The sequence below is a fragment of the Gorilla gorilla genome, chromosome 9 (genome assembly GCF_029281585.2).
Source record: "Gorilla gorilla gorilla isolate KB3781 chromosome 9, NHGRI_mGorGor1-v2.1_pri, whole genome shotgun sequence".
NCBI lineage: Eukaryota > Metazoa > Chordata > Mammalia > Primates > Hominidae > Gorilla > Gorilla gorilla.
In genome coordinates, this window is record NC_073233.2 from 10,738,867 (window position 1) to 10,753,909 (window position 15,043).

At 45.3% G+C, this 15,043-nt stretch overlaps 1 protein-coding gene across 1 annotated transcript; it reads right to left on the reverse strand.

Annotated features, from left to right (window-relative positions):
* Positions 1-668: 668 nt before the first annotated feature.
* Positions 669-10,203, reverse strand: TRIM21 (tripartite motif containing 21). Its single transcript, XM_004050506.5, has 7 exons — positions 9,733-10,203; positions 5,785-6,241; positions 5,413-5,508; positions 4,062-4,292; positions 2,741-2,763; positions 1,927-2,027; positions 669-1,624 (listed from the first exon to the last, which is right to left on the reverse strand). Exons 2-7 carry the CDS (start codon positions 6,190-6,192, stop codon positions 1,056-1,058), a joined length of 1,428 nt encoding a protein of 475 aa, XP_004050554.1. The 5' UTR covers positions 6,193-6,241; positions 9,733-10,203; the 3' UTR covers positions 669-1,055.
* Between the last annotated feature and the right edge of the window lie 4,840 nt (positions 10,204-15,043).

The window sequence follows — 15,043 nt, forward strand, 5'->3', positions numbered from 1 at the left end:
ATGCTGACACAGACACACATTTCTTCAGGCTCCAAATCCCTTCCTCATGATTGGGGATGTGGTCACACCCACAGCACACACCCCCTTTTTCTTTATCCCTTAGCGGATGTAACATTTACTCTTCTGGAAAAGTCAGAAAACTTTGCCCCAGAAAGGTGCATTCCAGAGAGAAATAACATTAAAACTGGATATTCCAAGGGGCACAGGAATTGGCCAGTTGTCTAGAACACTGAAAGCATAGGGAAGCCCCAGAGAGTTCCAAGAACTTTGATGTTGTCACTCGTCACTTACTGAGAACATGGACAGAAGGTGCTTCAGGTCTGTGAGGGTCAGAGATGCAGAGGTCACAGAGCTACTCCAGCCCCAGAAGAACTTTGTATTTCAAAAGCAGGTGTTCCTTCATGGTAAGGAGGTAATATCCCCTCGGACAGCGATCAGAGCTCAAATGGCCTTCTATCAATCACCACAGCGGCTATGATGGGGAAGGCAGTGATGGGGAAGTACAGAAGACTTGACCTGGGTCTTCAGTCCAAGATCAAACATTTCAAATGGGACAGTCTAGGCATGAAAAGCACGTGCAGTGTTAAAGCCACATCACTATTAATCACATTCAGAGTTCTCAAGTATTTCAGGATTAAGGAACGAGGACTGAATGGGATAGACGGAGGCACAGTTTTTTAAATTTTATTTTTTATTTTTAGGAAGCCCTTTTGCAAAGCATACAAGATATAATAGAGATCTCACCAAAGACGACATCCTAGAGATGGAGAGGAGAAAACAAAACTTAAGTCCCATAAAGAAGGCAGAAACATGTTTTTGGTTGATCAAGATGAGTTTGGGCCAAATATAAGGAGGCTGCTTCACTGGAGGGAATCACAAAGCCATCTGGGGCAGGAATGTTGATGGTGAAGTGACTTCCCTGCTAAAGCTCGCTTGCTGGGATCCGGATGCCTCTGCAGAGACAAAGGTGGTTCAGAGTTCATGGGGAAAAGAGGCAGGGTTTGTGGCTGAGAAGCGGTGCCAATGGGGAGAGTGGCAGTGTCCAGAGAAAGCCATCAATAGTCAGTGGATCCTTGTGATCCAATATTCAGTGGACAGAGGGTTAGAGGGGCTGTGTTTTTTCCTCCATCATTGAAACCAGGACTGAAGAAGGGCCGCAGAGGTCCTGTAAAGGCACATTCAGAGAAGGAGTAGATGAGGGAGCCATGGTCAGTGATGTTGTAGAAGGAGACCATGCCAGCCTCATAGTCCAGGAAAATCCCAATTTGGCATGGAGGCACCTGAAGGTGGAGGGGAGTCTGGGGGTAGGTGCCAGCCTCATATTTTCGTTTGTTCCACAACCAAATTGTCCAGAAGCCACTCTTGGAACTAAGCAAAAAGTGCCCCTTCCTGCGCACAGAGTCTCTGCAGACACCCAGGTCCCAGGCCTCCTTTCCTGTCACATCTACCTCCCAGTAATGTTTTCCAGAGTGGAAGTGCTGGGCACCCAGGACCATAGGATAACTATCAAATCTCTCTTCATTTCCAGGTATGCTCTGCTGGGTGTCTCCAAGCCTCACTTGTCTCCGATCTTCTGAAAGTATGAGCCACGGATTGGCTGTGTCTGGATCCAGAGTGATGTGGACTGCAGAGAGAGGACCACAGTCAGGCCTTGCATGGGGGGAGTCACTAACTCTGTGCCTGTGGTGGGGGGATTTTGTGTAAACTCCAGGGTAAGCATGAGGGGTGAACCTCCCTGTGTGAGGAAATGACCATCAGCCAGTTCTGGCCTTGGTCCTGACCTTTGAAGAAACCATCTTCCTTACCTCCATCTCTGTTCCCCCTGCTCTGACCTGCCATCTCTCCTCCAAGTTGCCATCCAGGCTCCCTGACCCTGGGATCTACTCTGCACCCCATTATCCCCCGCAAAACTAGAACTTGCCTCACCTGCACATGTCCTCAGCATCTTCTTCAGCCCTGGCACATGGCACACACTCCTGAGTTCTGGAGAGGTAATATCCAGGTCCTTCAGGTTCCAGGACTCACTCCTGGGGGAAAGAGAGTTTGAGACTCCTGTCTCCTACTCCTATCCCAAACCCTAACACTATAACCTCCATTGTGGAGGACTCCGATAATTTAATTCAACTCAAATTTACAAACACCTCTGGTGTTCAAATCTCCAGGAGTGGGTGTGAGAGGCAAACAATGCAGGATTTAGTTTCTACCCAGGAGTTCCTGGTTATAGGAGGCTCTGCAGCATGTGGACAGTCTGTCTCTCCTGTCTAAGCCTGAGGTCACCTGGCAAATATAGCATTCAATTTCATTTTATAGGCAAGCAATCTGAGACAGGCTGAATCACTTCTGCAAGGAACCTCAAGGAGTCTTGCCCACACTGTGGGTCTTACTCATGGCTCTTTTTGGGAGGTAACTGGTTAGATTCCACTGAGAAAAGGAGTCTCAGCAGGCCATGTTCCAGTAGTCTGAATTCTGGGAAGACCCAGAACTTCCCAGGATTTCCCTGTTTGGCAGGGCTTTACTGTGTGAAGATGTTATGATCCAACTACTGTGGGCAATCACCAATTGAGATGTCCATTTATTAGCTTTCTGAGACCAGAAAATATTTTATAGAGAACGAAGTTTTTGAGAATAGGAAGCCAGATGGGGAAAACTTCAGTGCATGTACTTCTAATTCAATAACCTTTGTCATAGGCATATATGCTTTCTGCTGGCCCCTCTTCTAACAAAGAAAACTCCTCCTTACCTTTCCAGGACAATTATCACCTCCTGAGGAGAAAAGAGACAGAAAGTAAGTTCTGGATTGCTGGATCGCCACTGAGACATCAGCCCTGTGGGTGATGTGATCCATCTTTGGTCCCTGGGGCACTGTTCCTCTCCTTCCTCTGGTCCTAGGCCCCAGAGATGATTCTGACCAGCTCGAAGCAGAAAGGACGTGTGGCTGCTTGTGAGGTAACCAGAAGCCCAGCATGGATGTGACCTATGGCTAGGGAAGGGTTATCAGTTTCAGGACTCTGACTCAAAGACCAGTTTTTTTTTCCCCCCAGGGGAGAAAGAAAGGAGGGCAGAGAGGGCACGTAGCCCAGCTTGGCTTAAGCCCAGAAACAATCACAGGCAGAGAATGGCCAAGTTCAGGTGTCTAGAAACCGCTCTGTTCCACCTGTGGGCTAGCATTGTTTGGGAAGGAAAGGTTGGTTAGTTAAAGCTCCCTTGCGTACTTAATGTTGCCTCTTCCTGTATGTGAAACCAAATCACTGAGAATATTTTTGTCGTAGGGATTGGGCGCCATTACATGGGAGTTAGCAGGCTCCTAGACTCAGTCAAAAGTGTGTTGGAAAGCCTGGTTCACAGACAGGTGTAGTGGCTCACTCCTGTAATCCCAGCACTTCGGGAGGCTGAGGTGGGCAGATCACCTAAGGTTGCGAGTTTGAGACCAGCCTGACCAACATGGAGAAATCCCATCTCTACTAGGGATGCAAAATCAGCCAGGTGTGGTGATGTGAGGCTGAGGCAGGAGAATTGCTTGAACCCGGGAGGCGGAGGTTGCAGTGAGCCAAGATCGCGCCATTGCACTCCAGCCCGGGCAACAAGAGCGAAACTCTGTCTCATAAATAAATAAATAAATAGAAAGCCTGGTTCAATGTTGGGCAGAAGAGAGCCTGTCAAGTCAACCCAATACAATTAGGTTTTCTGCACAAACCCGAAAGCAATGGCTCATGACCACTCTGAGTGACACTGAACAGGTGTGGGAAAAGAACTGTAGAATGTTAGAACAGAAGGGCCTTGTGAGACCATCTAGTCCATAGTTTCCTACCGTGAGGCAAACATATCATTGGTGGATGCAAGATGATTCTAAGTGCAACATAAATTGATTTTTAAAAAGGTCCTGTACTTATTTTCATCTTTACTTTGTGTCTTGAACGCGAACCATTCATGGGTTTGAATTCTACTTCATTTAAGAACATTCCAGGGACCAGGTGTCCATTTATTCAAATGGCAGTTCCAGATAGCTCTGGTCTTTTTCAGTTATTCCCTGAATTGTAGAAGGGAACCCCTCCCTGTCTCACCTGCAGCAGTTCCAGTGCTGAGCTGTGGCACCTTCGATCTAGCTCTGAGATGAGCTCCTGTAGGGCCTGGCTCTGCTGGGCCAGCTTGGCCTCTTTCTCCCCCAGGATTCTCAGCTGCTCCCTCTCATCCTTCTCCAGCTCCTGCAGCTGCCTCTGTTCTTCTTCAACCAGGAAGTTTTTTTGCTGCACAAACTCTGCGTGAATCCTAGATTTCTGTGTTTCCACTGTTTTCTTTAGTGTCAAGGGAAAGAGAGAGGTGGTTTTTATGAAAATCTCCCAAGCTTTGGGAATGGAGGTATTGGTACCTATTCCTATCCCCAAGAGACTCCACTCTGTGCTGTCTGGGAAAACACACACACATGCACACGCACACGTGCGCACACACACACACACAATTTTGCTTGGGAGGTAGGTGGTTGAGGTTTCTGGGACAGTGAGGGGAATGGACTTGGTGAGGGCACACTGTAGGTGGCCTACAACCACAGCTACATGAATATATGGCATTGGGGACTTTTTCCAACCTCTCTTCCAAACCCAGTCACCACTCAAATGTGCCCCTGTGTCTTCCTGTCTCAGTGAGTTACTGAGAAAAAATCACCTGTTCCCACCTCCAACAACCTCACAAAGCCAGGCTCACACCACCACCTCTAAGTCCTGGGAAAGGGGGCTTGGGGACATTCTTTGCTTTTCCTCTCCTGTTAGTAACTGGAAGGTCACTCGATGACACATGAGGGTCTGTTTTGTCCCCACAACCCAACTCACACCCTACCTCAATCCCAAATCTTCCTCTTCTGGGATCTACTGGGGATGGGCTCCTTCTTCTCCCCTCTCATCCCTGACATGCCCCACCTCTCCTAGGAAATCATCAGTGCAGAACAAACATTGATTCTTCATTATATTTTGGACCAGAGATCTGGTCATGGTCAAGTAACCACCTGGTCAGATGGTTTCCTTAAGTTTATTCCTCACAGCCCTTGTCATTTCCTGAAAGGCTTAGCTAGCAGTTGGGTTTCTACTAGGATATTTGTCTCACACATCCAGGTGCTGACGCCATCACACCTCTGAGACTAGACTCAGAGGAGCTCGAAACTTTAGGGTATAGCTAGATCCTCTCAGCACCTTCTTCCAGGATTCTTGATCTTCAGGCCTGATGGGGAGCTCCCCTTTGAACCTGCATCATTTTTATTCCCCTCTATTTGTAAACCTAGAGAGCAGCTGGTTTCTGGAGAGTGAGACGGACCAACTCTACCACTGCTCAGAGAGGCACAGCTACGGTTAAGGCTGTGAGTTGAGGACTCTGGACCCTGCCCAGCCTTCCAGCCTAAGATCCCCTTCAGGATGTCATTCTTACCTTCCAGTCTGCTCTCTTCATTGCAATTTCCACTTCCAACTTCTCAGCCAACTCCTGCTTTCTTCTCAGTTCCCCTAATGCCACCTGGAGCTTCTCCTGCAGAGAAAGACAGCTTATTAGTCCCCCATGCAAACCAAGTAATAGGGTGGGGTAATCCTTGCAGCATTTTCTCATGCATATCTCCTACGCCTGGGGAATGAGGTTGGGTTTAACTTATAATTCTCCTCCTACATTAGACATGGAGAGAGGTAAACCCCTCCTTTCTCTAACCCCTCCAATCCAGAGGTGGTCCTCTCCCATTCCCTGCTCTGAAAACAAAGCACTCACCAGGGCCCACCTTCTTTCTTCCTGTTTGTGTCTCTAAGGCCTCACCTGGTACTCCTGTGCAGCCTCCTCAAGAGGGACCATGGCATGGTCACGGTGTTTCCGAGATTGGGCACACACCCAGCAAAGGGCCTTCCCATCTTTCTCACAGAACAGGTGAAGTCTCTCTCCATGCACTGCACACCGTTCCTCCTGTGTGCCCTCTCTGGCCTCCTGGCTGATTTCTTTAAGGTTGTTCACCATGTTGGCTAGCTGTCGATTGGGCCGGAGATTCTTGAGCAGAAAGCGATGCCGGCACACAGGACAGACGCTGCCGCCACCCTTCCCAACCTGAGAGATGCATTCCTGGCAGAAGCTGTGGCCACACTCGATGCTCACAGGCTCCACGAAGGGGTCCAGGCAGATAGGGCATGTGACCTCCTCCCACATCATTGTCAAGCGTGCTGCTGAAGCCATTGTCAAGCGTGCCGTTAAACAGCAGTGTGGAGACCTTTAGGGGGTTTGGCTGGGAGAGAAGAAGAAAGGGAAAAGAGAATATGAGAAAGTCTGTGTAAGAAAAACAAAAAGTCAACATAATCCCTATCAAAATACCAATGACATTCTTCACAAAAATAGGAAAAAACAATCCTAAAATTTATATGGAATCACAAAAGACTCAGAATAGCCAAAGCTATCCTGAGCAAAAAGAACAAAACTGGAGGAATCACATCACCTGACGTCAAATTATACTGTAGAGCTAATGTAACCCAAACAGCATGGTACTGGCATAAAAACAGACACATAGACCAGTAGAATAAAGAACCCAGAAACAAATCTGTACATCCACAGTGAGCACATTTTCAACAAAGGTACCAAGAACATACAGTGAGGAAAGGACAGTCTCTTCAACAAATGCTGCTGGGAAAACTGGATATCCACATGCAGAAGAATGAAACTACACTCCTATGTCTCACCATATACAGAAATCAAATCAAAATGGATTAAAGACTTAAATCTAAGGCCTCAAACTATGAAACTATTACAAGAAAACATTGGGAAAACTCTCTAGGACATTGGACTGGGCAAAGACTTCTTTCAAATATCCCACAAGCACAGGCAGCCAAAGCAAACTTGGACAAATGGGATCACATCATGTTGAAAAGGTGCTGCACAGCAAAAGAAACAATCCACAAAGTGAAGAGACAGCCCACAGAATTGGAGTAAATATTTGTAAACTATCCATCTGACAAGGGATGAATAACCAGAATATATAAGGAGCTCAAACAACTCTACAGGAAAAACAATAATAATCTGACTCAAAAATGGACAAAAGATCTGAACAGACATTTCTCAAAAGAAGTCATACAAATGACAAACAGGCATATGAACAGTTGCTCAACATCACTGGTTATCAGAAAAATGCAAATCAAAACTACAATGAGATATAATCTCATCTCAGTTAAAATGTCTTTTCTCCAAAAGACAGGCTATAACAAATGCTGGTGAGGGTGTGGAGAAAAGGGTACACTCATATGCTGTTGGTGGGAAGGTAAATTAGTACAATCACTACAGAGAACAGTTTGGAGGTTCTTCAAAATACTGAAGACAGAGCTACCATATGATCCATCAATCCCACTGCTAGTATATACCCCAAAGAAAGGAAATCAGTATATCAAAGAGATATCCACACTTCCATGTTTACTGCAGCACGTTTCACAATAGCCAAGATTTGGAAGCAATCTAAGAGTCCATCAACAGATATATGGATAAAGAAAATGTGGTATGTATACACAATGGAGTACTATTCAGTCATAAAATATAATGAGATCCTGTCATTCACAACAACATGAATGGAACTGGAGGTCATTATGTTAGGTGAAATAAGCCAGGCACAGAAAGACAAACATTGTATGGTCTCACTCATTTGTAGAAGCTAAAAATTAAAACAATTGAACTCATGGAGTTAGATAATAGAAAGATGGTTACCAGAGGCTAGGGAAGAGTAGTAGGGAGGGTCTGTGTGTGGGGGAGAAGATGGGATGGTTAATGGGTACAAAAGTGGAGTGAATTAGATCTAGTATTTGATAGTACAACAGGGTGACTATAGTCAATAATTTAATTGTACATTAAAAATAAGAGTATAATTGCATAGTTTGTATTACAGATGATCAATGCTTGAGGTGATAGATGCCCCACTTACCCTGATGTGATTATTACACATTGTATACCTGTATCAAAATATTCCATATACCCCATAAATATACCTACTATGTGCCCACAAAAATTAAAAATATACTAAAAAAAGAAAAACAAAATGATGCAAAGGAAAATAAAAAATAAGAATAAAAATAATGGGTCAGGCACGGTGGCTCACACCTGTAATCCCAGCACTTTGGGAGGCCGAGGTGGGTGGATCACCTTAGGTCAGGAGTTCAAGACCAGCCTGACCAATATGGTAAAACCCTGTCTCTACTAAAAATACAAAAATTAGCTGGGAGTGGTGGTGGGCACCTGTAATCCCAGCTACTTGGGAGGCTGAGGCAGGAGAATTGCTTGAACCTGGGAGGCAGAGGTTGCAGTGAGCCAAGATTGTGCCATTGCACTCCAGCCTGGGCGACACGGCGAGACTCCCTCTCAAAAACAAAACAAAACAAAACAAAACAAGGCATAAAATGAATGGCAAAACAATTAATGTCAAAAACAGTAATTGGCCGGGCGCGGTGGCTCACGCCTGTAATCCCAGCACTTTGGGAGGCCGAGGCGGGCGGATCACGAGGTCAGGAGATCGAGACCATCCTGGCTAACACAGTGAAACCCCGTCTCTACTAAAAAATACAAAAAATTAGCCGGGCGTGGTGGCGGGCGCCTGTAGTCCCAGCTACTCGGGAGGCTGAGGCAGGAGAATGGCGTGAACCCGGGAGGCGGAGCTTGCAGTGAGCCGAGATTGCGCCACTGCACTCCAGCCTGGGCAACAGAGCGACTCCGTCTCAAAAAAAAAAAAAAAAAAAAAACAGTAATTACTTTTGCACCGATCAAACAGTTTGTTGAATAAGTTTATTCCTGTTCTGAATAACAAGAACTCCTCCATTGTTTGGTCCATTGATCCAGTGAGACAGAAGGAGAAACTGAGTCCCTAAAAGAGGGAATGAAAATTGGCAAGAACCTCATAGAGCTGTTGACAGTTCTACTCTCATCATGTCCATTCCTGCTTAAACCCTCAGTGCTCATCCATCTACTGTCGGGTACCAACAGGCCTCCATGTTGCTGAGAAATTATAGCTACTTTTTACCATGTACCTTCCATGTGCCAGAGATACTTCATGCTTTGAATATATCTTCATTAATCCCTCCTATAACGGCGGAAGTCAGTTGCATATATGTATGTAGGTGTATATGTATGTATATACACAGAGCAACAGGAACTGTGGCCAGCACTCCCTGGGCTCTTTTCTCAGCTGCTCCAAACTTAGTTTAGTTCCTGACAACACTTATTCTAGGGCAAAGAATAATTCTGAAGGCCTATACATTTCTGGTTGAACATCCTAAACAGCCTGCCCCTCTCACCTCTGGAGGACTTTTGGACCTGGGAGTCTCCAGAATTGCAGACCTCCCCGACACTGGGCTCCCTACCCTCCTGGCTAGGCTGCAGTCCTGGCTATCCCAGCCACACCCAGCCGTCATCCTAGGTCAGGTGCCAGCATGGGGGCAGCCGGGCCCCTTCCCCTTCTGGGTAACTCCACAGTCACGTCCACAACCCAGCCTCCTCCCAGGTAGGGGGCAGCCGAGCCCCTTCCCCTTCTGGGTAACTCGGCAGTCAGGTCCACACCCCAGCCTCCTCCCAAGCAGGGGGCCAGCACCGGAAGCGCAGCTGGTCTTGGGTTCAGGGATCCCTGGTGGGAGAAGGGGCAAATGGGACCGGCTCCAGGATGGAGACTGGAAGGGGCTCTGCAACCCTGGGGCAGGGGAGAGAGGTCCCCTAGGAGGGCAGGGGTCCCTTGATCTAGTGGGGTTCACTCACCTTTACAGGGGACTCAACGCTGGTAGCCAGCTCCCTATTTCACTTTCAGTTTCCGCTCAGAGGCAAGTCTGAGAGGAAAGGGGCGGGAGGAGGAGGAGCCGTGGGAGGAGTGAGGGAGGAGCAGTGGGCGGAGCAGAGCCTTGAAAGGGTGTGTGGAGAAATGCGGCTGAGAAGAGAAGTCAGAGTTGAGCTGGGGGAGGCTTCTCTGAGACTGGGAAGGAGTGGAAACTCAGTAGCCCGTGGTCCTGGTTGCGCGCTCCCTCCCATGTCTTCATTATCTGATTTGGTAAAATATCTACAAGACGGGGGAGTCCGCGCTGCTTTCTTTGACACTGGTCATCACCCCACACCTAGACGCTATGTCCATGTCTGGAAGCTGCTTTTAAGGAAGTTTTGATGCAGAGAAGAGTGGCCGGTGCTCTTCCTCGCGTGCCAACATCTGCTTACTTCCAGAAGCTAATTACTTTCGTGTGACTGATGTGACTAACGTTTTTTAACGCCTGCAGGTGAGTGATTTATTTCGCATGACCCCAAGGTGAGTGTCCCACCAGTAAGTGGTGAGAAGGAAATTGACATTTGACAACCAACTGTGTTCTTGTCACTGAGCTAGGGACATTCTCAGGTTATATTTATTTTTAATCGTAAAAATATAGAATATAAAATTTACCAAAGTAATTTTTTTAATTTTCAATCTTGTGTGTCTATAGTAGGTGTATGTATTTGTGGGGTACATGAGATATTTTGATATAGGTAGAGCATACAATCCGTAATAATCGTATCAGGGTAAGTGGGGTATCTATCCATCACCTCAAGCACTTATCATTTGTGTTATATACAATCCAGTTATATGCTTTCAGTTATTTTAAAATGATAAATTATCATTGACTGTATTCACCTTGTTATGCTATAAAATACTAGATCTTGTTCATTCTCTCTCATGCATTTTTGAACCCATTAATCATTCCCCGCACCCTTTCCCCACTACCCTTCCCAGCCTTTGGTAACCATCATCCTCTCTATCTTCATGAGTTCGATTGTTTTAATTTTTAACTCTCACAAATAAGTGAGAACATAACAATTTGTTTGTTTGCCTGTGTTTGGTTTATTTTACTTAACATAATAATCCCCAATTCCATCCATCTTGTAGCAAATGAAAGGTTCTCCTTTTTATGGCTGAATAGTGCTCCGTTGTGTATGTGTACCACACTTTCCTTATCCATTTATCTGTTGATGGACACTTACGTTGCTTCCAAATCTTGGCTATTGTGAATAGTGCTGCAATAAACATGGGAGTGCAGGTATCTCTTTGATATACTGATTTCCTTTCTCTTGGATATATACCTAACAGTATTTCTTCCGGGTATATACCTAGCAGTATCCAGTAGGATTGCTAGATTATATGGTAGCTCTATTTTCAGTTTTTTTTTTTTTTTTGAGGAACCTTCAAACTGTTTGCCATAGTGTTTGTACTAATTTCCATTCCCATTGACAGTGTATGAGGGTTCCCTTTTCTACATATCCTTGCCAGCATTTCTTATTGCCTTTCTTTTGGATAAAAGACATTTTAACTGAGGTGAGATAATATCTCGTACTTTTGATATGCATTTCTCTGATGATCAGTGGTGTTGAACACATTTTCATATATCCATTTGCCACTTGTATGTCTTCTTCTGAGGAATGTCTATTCAGATCATTTGTCCATTTTTGAATCAGATTATTATATTTTTTTCCTATAGAGTTGTTTGAGTTCTTTGTATATTCTGGTTATTAATCCCTTGTCAGATGGATAGTTTGCAAATATTTACTCCAATTCTGTGGGTTATCTCTCTACTTCATTGTTTCCTTTGCTGTGCAGAAGCTTTTTAACTTGATGTGATCTCATTTGTCCAGTTTTGCTTTGGTTGCCTGTGCTTATGGAATATTTGAAAGAAATTTTTGCCCAGTCCAATGTCCTGGAGAGTTTCCCCAATGTTTTCTTGTAGTAGTTTCATAGTTTGAGGCCTTAGATTTTTTTTTTAAATTATACTTTAAGTTCTAGGGTACATGTGCACAACATGCAGGTTTGTTACATATGTATACATGTGCCATGTATACATGTTGGTGTGCTGCACCCATTAAGTCGTCATTTACATTGGATATATCTCCTGATGCTATCCCTCCCCCCTCCCCCCACCCCAGGACAGGCCCCGGTGTGTGATGTTCCCATTCCTGTGTCCAAGTGTTCTCATTGCTCAATTCCCATCTATGAGTGAGAACATGCAGTGTTTGGTTTTTTTGTCCTTGCAATAGTTTGCTGAGAATGATGGTTTCCAGCTTCATCCATGTCCCTACAAAGGAGATGAACTCATCCTTTTTTATGGCTGCATAGCATTCCATGGTGTATATGTGCCACATTTTCTTAATCCAGTCTATCATTGTTGGACATTTGGGTTGGTTCCAAGTCTTTGCTATTGTGAATAGTGCCGCAATAAACATATGTGTGCATGTGTCTTTATATCAGTATGATTTATAATCCTTTGGGTATATACCCAGTAATGGGATGGCTGGGTCAAATGGTATTTCTAGTTCTAGATCCTTGAGGAATCACCATACTGTCTTCCACAATGGATGAACTAGTTGACAGTCCCACCAACAGTGTAAAAGTGCTCCTATTTCTCCATATCCTGTCTATCACCCATTGTTTCCTGACTTTTTAATGATCGCCATTCTAACTGCTGTGAGATGGTATCTCATTGTGGTTTTGATTTGCATTTCTCTGATGGCCAGTGATGATGAGCATTTTTCCACGTGTCTGTTGGCTGCATAAATGTCTTCTTTTGAGAAGTGTCTGTTGATATCCTTTGCCCACTTTTTGATGGGGTTGTTTTTTTCTTGTAAATTTGTTTGAGATCTTTGTAGATTCTGGATATTAGCCCTTTGTCAGATGAGTAAATTGCAAAATTTTTCTCCTATTCTATAGGTTGCCTGTTCATGCTGATGGTAGTTTCTTTTGCTGTGCAGAAGCTCTTTAGTTTAATTAGATCCCATTTGTCAATTTTGGCTTTTGTTGCCATTGGTTTTGGTGTTTAAGACATGTAGCCCTTGCCCATGCCTATGTCCTGAATGGTATTGCCTAGGTTTTCTTCTAGGGTTTTTGTGGTTTTAGGTCAGAATAACCAAGGCAGAGAAGTCCTTAAAGGACCTGATGGAATGGTGCTATCCAGCCCAGATACTATGCTTTTCCCATGGTCTATGCAACCCACGGACCAGGAGATTCCCTCGGATGCCTACACCACCAGGACCCTGGGTTTGAAGCACAAAACTGGGTGGCTGTTTGGGCAGACACTGAGCTAGCGGCAGGATTTTTCATGCCCCAGTGGCGTCTGGAACACCCGCGAGACAGAACTGTTCACTCCCCTGGAAAGGGGGCTGAAGCCAGGGAGCCAAGTGGTCTAGCTCAGTGGATCCCACCCCCATGGAGCCCAGCAAGCTAAGATCCACGGGTTTGAAATTCTTGCTGCCAGTGCAGCAATCTGAAATTGACCTGAGATGCTTGAGCTTGGTGGGGTGAGGGGCATCCACCATTACTGAGGCTTGAGTAGGCGGTTTTCCCCTCACAGTGTAAACAAAGCTACTAGGAAGTTCGAATTGGGTGGAGCCCACCAAAGCTCCGCCAACCCGCTGTAGCCAGACTGCCTCTCTAGATTCCTCCTCTCTGGGCATGACATCTTGAAAGAAAGGCAGCAGCCCCAGTCAGGGGCTTATAGCTAAAACTCCCATCTCCCTGGGACAGAGCACCTGGGGGAAGGGGTGGCGGTGAGCACAGCTTCAACAGCCTTAAACATTCTTGCTTGCCAGCTCTGAAGAGAGCAGCAGATCTCCCAGGACAGTGCTTGAGCTCTGATAAGGCACAGACTGCCTCCTCAAGTGGGTCCCTGACCCCTGTGCCTCCAGATTGGGAGACACTTCCCAGGAGGGGTCAACAGACACCTCATACAGGAGAGCTCCAGTTGGCATCTGGCAGGTGCCCCTCTGGGACAAAGCTTCCAGAGGAAGGAACAGGCAGCAATCTTTGCTGTTCTGCAGCCTCTGCTGGTGATACCCAGGCAAACAGGGTCTGGAGTGGACCTCCAGCAGACCTGTAGCAGAGGGGCCTGTTAGAAGGAAAACTAACAAACAGAAAGCAATAGCGTCAACATCAACAAAAAGGATGTCCACACAAAAACCCCATCCAGAGGTCACCAATATCAAAGACCAAAGGTAGATAAATCTACGAAGATGAGGGAAAAACCAGTGCAAAAAGGCTGAAAATTCCAAAAAACAGCACACCTCTTCTCCTGCAAAGAATCACAACTCCTCGCCAGCAAGGGAACAAAACTGGATGGAGAATGAGTTTGATGAATTGACAGAAATAGGCTTCAGAAGGTGGGTAATAACAAACTCCTCTGTGCTAAAGGAGCATGTTCTAACCCAATGCAAGGAAGCTAAGAAACTTGAAAAAAGGTTAGAGGAATTGCTAACTAGAATAATCAGTTTAGAGAAGAACATAAATGACCTGATGGAGTTGAAAAACACAGCGTGAGAACTTCTTGAAGCATACACAAGAATCAACAGCCGAATTGATCAAGAGGAAGAAAGGATATCAGAGATTGAAGATCAACTTAGTGAAATAAAGCATCAAGACAAGATTAGAGAAAAAAGAATGAAAAGGAACAAGCAAAACCTCCAAGAAATATGGACTATGTGAAAAGACCAAACCTCCATTTGATTGGTGTACCTGAAAGTGACAGGGAGAATGGAACCAAGTTGGAAAACACTCTTCATGATACTATCCAGGAGAACTTCCCCAACCTAGCAAGACAGGCCAACATTCAAATTTGGGAAATACAGAGAACACCACAAAGATACTCGTCAAGAAGAGCAACCTTAAGACACAATAGTCAGATTCACCAAGGTTTAAATGAAGGAAAAAATGTTAAGGGCAGCCAGAGAGAAGTGTCTGTCCACACAGGGAAGCCCAACAGACTAACAGCGGATCTCTCTGCAGAAACCCTACAAGCCAGAAGAGAGTGGGTGCCAATATCAACATTCTTAAAGAAAAGAATTTTCAACCCAGAATTTCATATCCAGCCAAACTAAGCTTCAGAAGCGAAGAAGAAATACAAACCTTTATAGACAAGCAAATACTGAGAGATTTTTGTCACCACCAGGCCTGCCTTACAAGAGCTCCTGAAGGAAGCTCTAAATATGAAAAGGAAAAGCTGGTACCAGCCACTGCAAAAATATACCAAATTGTAAAGACCATTGACACTATGAAGAAACTGCATCAACT

What these genes read in the sequence shown, in the direction of transcription:
- TRIM21 (XM_004050506.5), bottom strand. Translation starts at nt 6,192, where the DNA reads ATGGCTTCAGCAGCACGCTTGACAATGATGTGGGAGGAGGTCACATGC. An exon ending in CAGCACTGGAACTGCTGCAG is followed by an intron (nt 2,764 to 4,061) that starts GTGAGACAGGGA and finishes TTTTCTCCTCAG; the next exon opens with GAGGTGATAATTGTCCTGGA. An exon ending in GATGCTGAGGACATGTGCAG is followed by an intron (nt 1,625 to 1,926) that starts GTGAGGCAAGTT and finishes CTCTCTCTGCAG; the next exon opens with TCCACATCACTCTGGATCCA.